At 41.4% G+C, this 13056-nt stretch overlaps 1 protein-coding gene across 1 annotated transcript in view; it reads left to right on the top strand.

Annotated features, from left to right (window-relative positions):
- The first annotated feature begins 2734 nt into the window (after nt 1-2734).
- The window catches only part of GASK1B (golgi associated kinase 1B), a 47179-nt gene continuing 36857 nt past the window's right edge, over nt 2735-13056 (top strand). Inside the window, exons 1-2 of the mRNA XM_032413071.1 lie at nt 2735-3031; nt 3732-4880. Coding sequence (XP_032268962.1) covers nt 2911-3031; nt 3732-4880 — 1270 coding nt within the window. The 5' untranslated portion in view covers nt 2735-2910. The remainder of the gene's footprint in view (nt 3032-3731; nt 4881-13056) is intronic.

Here is a 13056-nt window from a genome sequence, read left to right as displayed (position 1 = left end):
TGTAATGTAATCTGATGTAATCAGAAAACAATTTTCATTGGGGTTCCTGGGTGGCTCAGCCAGTTAAGCATTGGACTCTTGATTTTGGCTCAGGTCATGATCTCAGGGTCATGAGATTGAGCCCCGGGTCCAGCTCTGCATTCAGTGGGGAGTCTGCTTAAGATTCTCTCTCCCTCTCCCTCTGCCCCTCTCCCACTCCCAACTCCCCACCCCCCCACCCCCGCACTCACTCACTTGTTCTCTCTTTCTCCCCTTCTCTAAAAAAAAAAAGAAAAGAAAAGAAGAAAAAGAAAAGAAAAGAAAAAAGAATTTTCATTATTCTCCCCACTGCCTATTCAAACCTGCTCTGTGGTCTAGTAACACTTCCCAACTCCCTTGGATAAAAACCCACACATGATTTTTCTCCTCATACTTAGAATTTTTAAAATGCCTCCACTCATTTTAGTCACACACACACACAGTTTGCACAAAAACTAATCAAAATGTTTGATCCAAATAGTCAAAATTTTCAAATTTCTTTTATTTACTTTTTATTTACTTTTATTTCTTTTTATGTTAGTCACCATACAATTTTAATGAGCCATATCATTGTTTTATTGTCTACCTTCCCGCCTTGTTTTCCTCGTGGATTTTTTTTTTTTTAATGGAGAGAAAGCACTTTAGGTATGAGGATTTGATCTCTCTGATCAAATATTAATACCAACATCAAATATTTCGAGTATTATATGTGCGCTCACATGTTATATGTGAATGTCATATTGTGACAACAAACTTTCAAGCCATTACTCATTCAAGGAATTTAGGTTTATTTATTCTTGTCCACTGTGTTGGTTATATCCATATATTGACTACACCAATAATTCAATGAGCGTGTTCCTAATTATACGATGATAGTTTCCCTTTGACGCAGTGATGATGCCCTGGGCTGGGAGAAAGGCCTCTGAGAAGTTCAATAAGGTGCTCGGGGAATAAAAAATATTGACTAATCTTTCAAATTATCATTCTGTCACCGCTATCTCATTTAACCATCACAAGAAACTGATGGGGTAAGTGCTATTATTAGTCGTCTCTTAGAGAGGGAAACTGAGGCTAGAGAGGTAAGGCTACTTGTCACAAGGGACCACAGCTAGAAAGCAAAGGAGGATTAGGAGCCAGGCTTTCTCCCTCTGGAGCCCATTCTCTAAATATCCTACCCTTTAGCCTCTACTAATCCCTCTTGCAGCTGTAAGAGGAGGCAATGTGCTGGTCTTCTAATAAAGAGACCTTCACTGGGGTGAGGGGCAGTCAAGCAAATTTGCCAACTCACACATCACTCATCAATTTCCAAAACATTTCTTTACTAAAGAAGTTGCTTTAGAAACAGCCAGCAGAGGCTTCTGCTTGTTATAACCTGGCTTCTGCTTTTAATTTAAGATGTACTTTTAATTTTTAGAGTCAGGTCAGTTATTCTTCTTGATATGTGAAAAGAATAATATCGTTATAATATATTTTTTTAAAAGATTTTATTCATTTATTTGAGAGAGAGAAAGTGAGTGAGAGAGAGCACGAGTGGAGGGAGGGGCAGAGGAAGAAGCAGACTCCCCGCTGAGCAGGGAGCCCTACGTGGGGGCTTGATCCCAGGACTCTGGGATCATGACCTGAGCCGAAGGCAGACACTTAACCGACTGAGCCACCCAGACGCCCCTAATATCGTTATAATAAAACAACTCTGTCATGGTTTCCTTTCAAAAAGTGAACATTTACTACCTAGAAAATAATTCTGTGCTTATGAGTTTAAGAGTTTTGGAACACAAAGAAGAATGCTTTTGGAAAAATGCTTGAAGTCTCATGAAGTTTAGCCAAAATCCACAGGTACTTCTAGACTATTGTCAATACTGGAATTGTTCCTCTCCTTTCTCCATGTGGCAGAACTTTTAAAAAAGAAGACAGGTCTGAGTTCGAGTGCTAAAGTAACAGCTGTATTATAATTTTTTGGCATTTTTCACTTGGAAGTTTATTCGTTCCTTCTCTCTATGTTTCAATCCCTTGATCTTTTTTTGCATTGTAAAATACGGTATTTTTAGGATTATACACCATACGCTAATCTCCTACCCGCCCCCCCAGTATCACAAACTTCTTTTCCAGTGGGGCAAACAATCCCTGTCACTGTCCTACCTTCTGATTCTATTTGCCTTCGAAGCAAAAAGAATGAGCTTAAATGAGACCCAGAGGTCATCAACCCTGCCTTTGTGCCAGGACATGTAAACTCCCCAAGCCAATTACTAACCTGTTCTAAAACAACCTCCAATCAGAGAGAATCCATGACTTCTTTTTGTGAGTCGTTGCACCATGCAAGAGCACACTGTAAATGTCTTCCCCTATCTGTGTGCACTCTTATCTCACCGTTCTATTTTTTTCCTCTTTTAAGTTAACCCTTTCTTACCTTTTTACGAACCTCTAGGCCTTCTCAGAAGAGGTGGGGGACAAATATTACTCTGTAAACAGTGAAGACAGTAAGGTGAGTCGTAGTCCCTGGGAACCTTGGTGCTCTAATCCCCAGCTACACGGGATGGACAGCAGGGTTCCGGCATTCCTCATTTTATAAGGTATTTATCCTGCTGCCGCTAAGCAAACACTCTCAATCCTTTTTAACTCCATGAGACTGACATTTCTGAGTCTGTTTCCAAACAGGACACTAGAGGGCTCCCAGGGGTTAAAAATAAGTGGAAAATGATTTGAATGAAAACTGCTTCTGTACGGCTTTGGCTTTTGTTTTTTCAGATCTTAAAATTAAAGTTTATTTTTTAGACTATTAAAAACAAAAAAACCTAACGCGTCTTAAACTGGGATACCAGCGGCCAGTTGACAAGTAACCGTTTTGCTTTGCAATCAGGAGTTTTCAAGGGAGCTTTTAAAGCTGAGCTATTTGAAATGTGGAACACTCTTGACCATGAAATATGTTCTACTTACATGCCTCAGCCTTTAAAAGTTCTTTGCATTACAGTCAGGGATTACATTCTTCCTGGAGCCAAGCATGGGGCCAGCTGTGTAAGTAAGGTTGCTTATGAGTTCTTCTTTTTAATAATGTGAAAAAAATAGAGCTAGAGATCCCTTTATTTTCTTTCAGCTGACTTTTGTGGGAAGAAAAGAAATGAAAAGCAATCGGATTTGTGTTTTGTGTTTATGTGTGTGAGTGTGTGTGTGACTGAATAAACATAACTTCTTCTGAGATATATGGACATTTATGGCGTTATATTGAAATCATTCTTCATTAGGGATGATGAAACATAGAATGAAGAAAAAATCGTACCATCAGATTAAGAGAATATGTTTCTGAATTTGAATGTTAATATTTGGTGCTTCTGCCCAATTTGTAATGCAGGACTTTAAAAAACAAACACGGGATGGCTATAGATTGTTCTTAAAAACCATCTCTCACTTGTCTGAAATTATTTCTAGATTTCAAAAAGGGTTTGTCAAATTTTAATACTTTTCTTTCAGAATCAAATTAAATGACTCTAGCCACAAGTTATAAAATATTCTTGGATTTTCGTGGTTTGTTTTCACTAATTTAAACTGAATATCGAATCTATACGTCTGTCCTGTTACTCTTTTTTAAACTTTATTAAAAAAAAATTTCATGGTGGTGATATTTATGAAAGGAAAGGGTTACTTTTTTCCTTTACTCTTGAAGAGGAACTGAACTCGTTTGAGATTGTGACTCAGTTAACTCTGTTTCCATTCATTCCCAGAAACAAGCCACACTTCTCCTTGGGGAGGCCGAGAGGAGTTTAAAAGATTTGTTGTGGCGAGTGTCAGAAACATTCCCAACTTCATCACCAACCCTTTACTTCCACCTCTACTCTACCCACGGGAGACCACTTATATACCTAAGCGGAGGCAACAGCTGAATTCAGGAAACCATGCATCATGTCAGCAGGAACCAACTGCAGACTTTAAACTCTGTTCAACATGTGGATGCAGCAGAGAAATGACCTGTCCAGACAAGCCAGGGCAGCTCATAAACTGGTTCATCTGCTCCCTGTGTGTCCCGCCGGTGCGTAAACTCTGGAGCAGCCGGCGCCCAAGGACCCGGAGGAACCTCCTGCTGGGCACTGCCTGCGCCATCTACCTGGGCTTTCTGGTGAGCCAGGTGGGACGTGCCTCTCTCCAGCAAGGAAGGGCAGCAGAAAAGGGGCCACACAAGAGCCACGACACCGCCGAGGCACCCTTCCCTGAGATACCCTTGGATGGTACCCTGGCCCCTCCAGAGTCTCAGGGCAATGGGACCACGCTGCAGCTCAATGTGGTGTACATTACCCTACGCTCCAAGCGCAGCAAGCCTGCCAATATCCGTGGCACCGTGAAACCCAAGCGCAGGAAGAAGTATGCAGTGGCATCGCCAGCCCTGGGACAGGAGGCTTTGGTCGGACCATCCCTTCAGCCACAGGATGGTTCAAGGGCAGCTGATGCTGAAGTGCCTGGGTACGTCCAGGGAGCAAATCTGGCCAAGGCTGGGGAAAGACCCTGGAGGCTGATACGGGGCTCCGGAGTGCACGTTGCGGGCTCAGATTTTCAGCGGCGCAAGACCCAGGAGAGCAACATCAGGATCTACAGTGAGAGCGCCCCCTCGTGGCTGAGCAAAGAAGACATCCTCCGAATGCGCCTGTTGGCGGATGGTGCAGTGGCAGGTCTTCAGCCCGTGTCCTCCAAAAGCGGCGCGCGCTTGCTGGTGCTAGAGGGGAGCGCCGCTGGCTCTGTGCCCGGCTGTGGCCCCAGCCCCTGTGGACTACTCAAGCAGCCTTTGGACATGAGCGAGGTGTTTGCCTTCCACCTGGACAGGATCCTTGGGCTCAACAGGACCCTGCCGTCTGTGAGCAGGAAATCAGAGTTCATCCAAGGTAACAGCTTCACGTGCTTCGTGATTTGCAGCTGTTGGGGATTCGGGTTGATTTTTCTCTTTTCCCTCACTCTCTTTTTCGAAATGATTTTCTCCACCCACGTCTCACATTTGGACAGCAGCAGCGTGTCTTTCCATACGTTTGGCATTCTTTATTTCCCAACTTTGGTAGGATGTGAGCGTTCCAGGGAAACGCTGTACTCAACATGCAAGGGTAAGCCCACACTGTGTAATCTTTGCTCTCCTTTTCCCTCACTGCACTTCCCAGTGGCTTATTAAATCTAATTAAAGCCAGTGGCAATTTGCATGATGAGAAGAGGAAGCGGGGTGGAGGCAAAGAACTTGCTGACAGTCAGGCATATTATTAGAGAGGTTACTGTGGAAGTAAGTAGAATTTCATTCCTTAGGAGTTTTTAAAAAAGTGAAGGGGATCTCCCATCCAAAAAGTGAAGGGGAGAGGGGGTTATCTTTCTTCAGCAGATGGAATCTTTTTAAAAGGCCCAGAGCCAGACCATGTTAGATTTGACTGTTTGGTTCTTTTACAATGGATTTAACCCCCTTATTTTACAAAGAAAATGAAGTGAAAATAGGGAATTTGTTCGGTATATACTAACTAGCTATATGGTTTCTTCAAGCCCATGACTATAATTTATTGAGCCTGATTGCTAAGACTCTGTCACGTGACAAATATTTCGGCAGGCTCTGGGGTATGTAACCAGTCACTTTAGTGGCAAGCAAAGGGGCTGGTCTGTGGCCATGCTCATGCCATATGAAGGATATTCTCTGAGTCTTGAGGCTGTTCCAGGCTTTGAATACAAAGTAGGGTGGGTCAGTGGCTCGTGTTTGAAAGCAGAATAATCCCAGAATTTGCTGGTATGAATCAAGGCTGGCCCAACAGGCTAGAAAGGACCACAAGGGGATTATAAGATCAAAGAATATTTCTTACTTTTTGTCATCATAAAATTTAGCATTTTATGGAGTCCAGATTGGAAAGGATTAAAATTCTTGGGAGTGGCCAAGAACTAAACTGTATTTCCAATGGCTTTAGGATTATAATTTAGTCTTAAAATGGGTACTTCTAGAAGTACCAGTGATTTACTTAGAAAGACTTGGCATTCCTTACTTATCCTGGTCCATGTCTAAGTGCTTCAGATTCACAGGTATGTTTGATGTCTCAACTTCACAAAATAGTCCACCATGATTATGCTGATATGAGATAACCTCTCAAACATTTAATAAAAAGTTGGTAAAAAGTCACTTTTCTTGGGTGCTCACTATTTGCTAGGCATTATACTAATTGATTCATACAGTTGATAAATGCCTTGACCCTATGTTTCTCACAACTGAGCTGTAAGGTAGGTACCATTATTATTTCCATTCAGTAGGTGTGCAAATTGAGACTTACTTAGCTAAAATAATTGGCCTCAATTTCCACAGCTAGTAAATGGCTAAGTTGAGGTTCAAACATACACCCAGCAAACTGCAGAACTTAAGCTGTTAACCACTGGGCTTAGGTGACTGTATAACTTATCATCCAAAGTGGAAAAACACCCTGGAATAAAAGAAGATATTGGTGAGCATTGAGATAATAGGCATCCACCAGGTCTGTCCTGGACAAAGCAGGGCGTAGCATAGGGTCACTCTTATTACCCTATACTGCCATTCACTATCATGTCATAAAGGCCCCTGGGCAGGGAAGGTGAATTCTTGAATAGATCCTGAGGCATGGTACTCCAATATGGTAGTTCTCTGGGACGCTCTCGGATGGACGTCAGGAGAATAAAGTAGTGGGTAGGAACTTACCAACCATGTGACCCAGAAATGTTACAGTATCTCTGAATGCCTCAGTTTCCTCAGCTGTAAAAGGACAATAATACCTACCTCATGAGGTTGTTGTTAGTTAGTACCTGAAAAACACATGGAATGAGTGATTGTCACACAGTAGATCTTCAATAAATATTGTCTATTTTTGTTACTACACTACAAATGTGAGGTACCAAGTTTACTGAGTTACTCACATAGCCTCCAAGCCTCACATATCATGTCTTTACGTGACACAACCAGATCTAAAGCCCTGGTCTCTTAATTGCTCAGTTAAACTTTTCAATATCGGCATTCCTTGTATATATTTATTCTGTGCTCTGAATATCCAGCATTTAAAAAAAAATTTATTTATTTATTTTAGAGAGAATGAGATAGAGAGATGAGGTGAGGGGCAGAGGGGGAGGGAGAGAGAGAATCTCAAGCAAACTCCCCACTGAGCGTGGAGCCCGACACGAGACTCGATCCCATGACCCTGAGATCATGACCTGAGTCAAAATAGAGTCAGACGCTTAGCTGACTGAGCCACCCAGGCACCCCTGAATATCCAGCATTTGTGGGGATAAAAAGGGCAGTTGCACTCAATTTGAAGAAGGGGTTTATAATCCCCATATATCTTGGTGTTCTTCTCTCATTTCAGACGTAAGTGGTGATGGAAAGAAACCAACAAGGTTGTATCAATATGACTCTCAGTGTGATGAGTTACCTAAGATTATATGTCAAACAATACTAAATCTTTCTTTGTGTTTTCTTTGATACCTTCTCCTATGTAGTTATTTAGAGACATAAAATCAAGCCAATTTCCTCAGGAGTCTATGACATGATTTAAATATAGTTATGAATGCTCTACACAGTATAATTCTACTCATGTAGGCTATTATATTGATGTAAAGTACATAAACAGATCAGTTCTGGTCAGGGCAGGAGATACATAGACAGTCTTAGGTTCTTGGTATCTATCTCTATCCACCTATTTCTAGGCTCTTCCTGACATGTCTTTCCTCTCCCAATTTCCACAGAAGTGTGTATTTTCCTCTAGGATCCTCTTATTCTTCTTTTGGTCCAAGCTTAGATTTATTTCAGGCTCCCTGTCTGCCTAAGGATGTGATAGATCTTACATAGTTGCCCAGGACCTATTTCTGGTTCATTTTATATCATCTCTTTGTATTGTAGTTGCTCATTTAATCAACTTTCCATTCCCACTGGTCTCTAGGTCTGTGAAGGCAGAGACATTTCCTGTCTTGTTTAGCATTTCTAGATCCTAGTGGGGAGTCTGGCACATGGTAGGTGTTCAATAAATATTTTTGAATGAATGCAGGAATACATTCTTGGCCTGTTCCACTGACTCTTAACAGTAAATCTGTATTTGCTTCTGCTTCCAATACTCAGGAGACAAGTACTACCATTTTTAGTTCTAAAGTCAGGCTGAGATTTCTCCTGGAGGATCTTATAAAGAACTCACTGTAGAGGTAATGAAAAATGTCTTTGGCAACCTCTGTGTTATGCAAATAATGAGGTTTATAGAGCTTATTCTTGTGAGGATCATCAATATGGTCTGCTGGCCTCACACGGTAATGTAATTTGATAATGAGTTTTCTGTAGGAGGAACTGTTGGATTATTTTAGGTATATATTTCTCTGATGATCTGGCTTGGTCTAAGAATAGGTATTTTAATATCTGGGAGAGTGAGTAGCCAGAAAATCCTGTGAGTAATCCTGCCCTAAGTGTTGTTTCTGTTCTCTGAGTGTTGATTAATGTTTGTGAAAATAAATTCATGCCCAGTACCAAGAACATAGTTCGTCTGTACTGTGAATCAAATATAGATACTTGGCTTATCTCAGTAAATCTTTCCAAGAAACCTTTGAGGTAGAAAAATTTTTTTAACCTTAATTTTAAGATGGAAAAAAGGTAATAAGAAGATTGCTCTAGGTCATACAATGAGTTAGTTATCCAGAAAGAGTTCCTTGTCTTCTAACTTCCTTGTCTTTCCTATTTTCATCAATCTGCTTCCTTCAACAAATCCTTTAAGGGGCCTTAAGGTATGACTTTTTTTTTTCTCCATCACCGCAGTATATTAGTACATCTGCTTACTTAATATTGTGAACTAGTACAGGCTATGAGGGCCTCTTTTTTCTCAAGGAGGCAACAACCTTTAGAGCAAAAGTAATGTTGGGGTTATGATATACTCAGCACTGTTTTAAGTACCGTGCATGAATTATCTCATTAAATCCTCATAAACATTTTACAAGGTGGATCCTCAATGAGAGACATTTTCTGAGGTAGATGTGGAGGCCCGGAGTAATTACGTACTTTGCTCAAAGTCACGTAATCGCCTGTATGTGAAAAGGACACATGAGATGCAGAGGGAGATGTGAGAGAGTCCAATGCTATGATTAGATGATCTACCTGCCCCCAGCCTCTCAGATGAATCTTTCTGTTGATTCAGTCTGAAGACAAAAGGTCTCAATTATAAAGCTCATCTTCAGGTTTTGTTTGTTTGTTTTTTTAATTAGTAAAACTGTTGTGGGTGATCCTATCAGCAAAGACCCACTAGCTCAGGTTAGCTTGGGACAGGTTTTTGGTTGTATAACTTGAAGAATTCTATGTGATTCTCCTTGAATACAAAAAAGTATGTATGTGAAATTCGTGGACTCACTGACCCGGTACTGTATACCAGGCCATTTTCTGACAGGTGCGACTCCAAAGATAACCCCGAAAATGAGAAGGGTGTCCTTGGGGAGAGGCAAGATTGTAATTAGGTAGGGGGTGCTGGTGGGGTGCCATGCCCACAAAATCTAGCAATTATCACTGGAACAGAGTCTCATCCTGTGCATATCTATGTGGGAAATGCAAAATTGAATGGAAATATAGAATCAAAGGGCTTTTAAAAAAATCGGTTTCTGCAACAATGACGTCTTCTTCATCTGTGACTTTGTAATGAATCTCGTGTTATACATCACCCAGTTCCCGTACTGCATTTGGCATTATATGTCTATGCATCACTTCATCATTCTGTAAAGAAGATACTATCGATACTTTAAATATCAGAGTACGCTGAGATTCAGCAAGATTATGAAATTTACCCAAGGACACATAGCTAGTAAACAATGGAACTGAAATTTGTAACCATTCTGTCTGATACATAAAGCCCCCTCAAGTTGATTCTCTTAACCCACATCACCTCTCGGATATAACTTGGTATAACTATGGGATAGTGGCAAAAATGGGCAAATTTTAGCATGGTGATTTCTGATTTGCCACTACTGTTCCTACTTAATTTCTGTTTTCAATTCAACAATTTAACATGGGTAATATTTTTGTATAAAGGAAGTATGACATACCACTCTGAACCCGGCTGCAAGGTTTTTGTTTTTGTGTTTTTTTTTTTAAATGCAAGCTGATGTTTACCAGATTTTCTTGTTTTACCATAAACGATCATAGATATGCAAACATGACTGAACATATTGGTATGTTTTCTGCCAAACTACCCTTGCAAAAGTCATAAATCATTTCAAGGGTCACCAGATACTGTATGGTGCTGATATATTTAATTTTTTTTAATAAAATATTTTAAAATGTTTACCTAAGATTAGAAAAGCAGACTACATCCATATAAAAGTCAAGAGCATAAAAAAACCCAGCACCCCTCTGTGATCTTCGATTTAGCGGCTTTGCCAAAGCTTCCCTAGCAGTCTGCACAGTAATGTGAATGAATCCCAAGGGACACCATTTCGGTAGCATTTAAGCATCGTACTATTTTTCATGCCCGGCATGCAAGATGCATTATGTATGCTTTATTTTTAGGATGCTGCTTTATTGCCACAGAGCTGTCATACCGAATTAAGGTAGCCTGGTTCCAGGAATTCTGTATGTCAAGGCTGCTTAGATGACAAACTGCAGGCACCCCACCAACTTCCATTTAAATTCATTGTAGATCCCAAGTCGCTCCCTGTTTTCCAACTTGCATTGCCTCGTCTTATTATAAAGTAGGAGAAAAACAGTGTGTATTTTCCACTCCCTTTTCGAGTCCATGTGGGTATCACCGTATTTGCTGGGTGATGGGGCAGTTGCCAGAGCAGGGGGATGACACCTGCCCATTTCATGTTTTTCAGGCTCTCAGGACGGAAACATTTTGCAGGGAATAATGAGAATAATCTAGATGCCCCCAGAATCTGAAAACACATTGACTCAAAATCCTAAAAGTCTTGGACGTTTGTGCAAACTTTCTTAAAAGCTTTCTTTGGGAGTGTAGGCATCACGTTTTATTGTTAAAAATCTGGACTGAAAGCACATTGTGTTATCAGAAAAGCCCTAAGGTATTTCTTTAGCAATCAAATTGAGCTGGTCAGCTTAATACTTTTCATTCATTGGTGAACAAAAGTTTGCTGAGCATCCGCTCCAGTGTCCCCTTGTTTGCTCACTACATACCTTTGTAGACAAGTGAGGGGACCTGGGGACCTCCTCTGCCATGCCTCTGCAGCTTGTCCCTTGATCCCACCCATGGCCGGGGTGGAAAGGACGATGAATGGTTACCACGGCGTGAAGGATGCATGTGCATCTCAGTTCCACGCAGTCTGCTCCCTACTCCAGTATCACAGTCATCTTTTCTTCTTCTAAGAAATATGTTATTGAGCACCTACTCTGTGCCAGCGGCTCTTCTAGTCATCGGGGGCTACATCGGTGGACAAAACCGTCAGGAATCTCTGCCTTTTTAGAGCTGACACCAGTGGGCAGTGTGAGAGTTTGGTGACCCGAAGGGCATCTCCGTCTGCCGCTGGTGTCAGGATCTACTCAGAACCCTCCTGAGCTCAAGGTTGTGGTCTTTCCATTAGGACTGAATCTGTTATCGTCTCTGAGTTGGTCTAAGGGCCACACAGGTGCAGAAGGACAAGACAGCCTCGCTCCAATTTCAGTTAATGGGCAAATATTGCAGTCATATTCTGTTGTAATTGCTAACATTTACTTTCTGTGTGTAAGGCGCTGTTCTAAATATGGGGAAAAAGCCGTACACTGATTCAAATAGCTTTGTAGTTAAGGGCGTGGATTGTCATACTAGTTTTCTAGGGCTGCCATCACAAAATACCATAGGTGGAGTGGCTTAAACAACACACGTTTATTTTCTCGCAGTTCTGGAGGCTGGAAATCTAAGCTCAAGGGGTCCACAGGTTTGGTTTCTTCTGAGACCTCTCTCCTTGGCTTGCAGATGACCGCCTTCTCTTTGTCCTCACATGGCCTTTCCTCTGTACGTGCCCTCCCTCGTGTCTCTCTGTGTTCAAATCTCTTCTTACAGCAACACCAGTCATTTGGGATTGGGGTCCACCATAATGGTCTCATTTTAACTATCTCTTTAAAGGCCCTGTCTCCAAATACAATCACATTCCGAGGTACTGAGGGCTTCCACATATAAATTTGGGGGAACACAATTCAGTTCATGGCAATTGACAATCTAGACTTCCTGAGTTTGAACCCTGATTCTACCACTTGTGAATCAAGTGGCTGTGTGACCTGGGATAAATTAACTTACTCGCTGTGCACCTTTTTTGTTCATTAGCATACTAGGGATGATGACAATAAAAATAATGATGATAACAGTACTTACCTCATGAAGTTGTGAAAATTAAGTGAGTTGATATAAAAAATATTTATAAAAGTGCCTAACACATTGTAATACTCGGTAAATGTTACCTTTTATTTTCATCCAGTTTTAATGCTGATTTAGCTCTTGGTGATGTGTTTGCTTAGATTTTCTTAATTTGTTTATCTAGGTTAACATTTACTTGAACTAAGTAAACAGGCACCTAAAGTGGTCACTGAAAGAAAGTGCTTGGAGTTGAGAGTGGATTATACCAATATCTCCCATCTGTGGAACACTGAGCACTCTACATTTATTATCTCACGAAATTTCACGATGGCCCCATATATTAGGTATTGTTAGACAGATTTTCTGTGGGAAAAAATGAGGCTCAGAAGATAACGCATGTCCTCCAAAGGCCCACAGGTCATGTGTTGCATGGTTGGAAGAACCCCATAGCCTTGTTCTTCATCACTGTGCTATCCTGTGCCCCATGGGCCCTCACCTCACGTATTAGCCTCCAGTAGTTGTGGCCTGGGGCTTTTCCAGTTAATCACACATCTGGGTTGTAACCTGCTTTCCCCACTGCCTTGCAGTCTGATTCCTGAATGTAGCCATGATGCCTTAACTACTCCCCTTCTCATGACAGTGATCTGGGCTCAGGAAGAGAGAGGCAGATGGGTGTTCCCACCACCCTAATTTTTATTATTCCAGTGACTCACAGGATTATGGAGACCTGGGAGTGGACTGCTGAGCACAAGCTAGATGGAACCAAGTCATGGAA

The sequence above is a fragment of the Phoca vitulina genome, unplaced genomic scaffold (assembly GCF_004348235.1).
Source record: "Phoca vitulina isolate PV1807 unplaced genomic scaffold, GSC_HSeal_1.0 scaffold14, whole genome shotgun sequence".
In the NCBI taxonomy this organism is placed as follows: Eukaryota; Metazoa; Chordata; class Mammalia; order Carnivora; family Phocidae; genus Phoca; species Phoca vitulina.
Note: the sequence above shows the minus strand (reverse complement) of the source record. Positions and strands in the feature narration are given on the sequence as shown.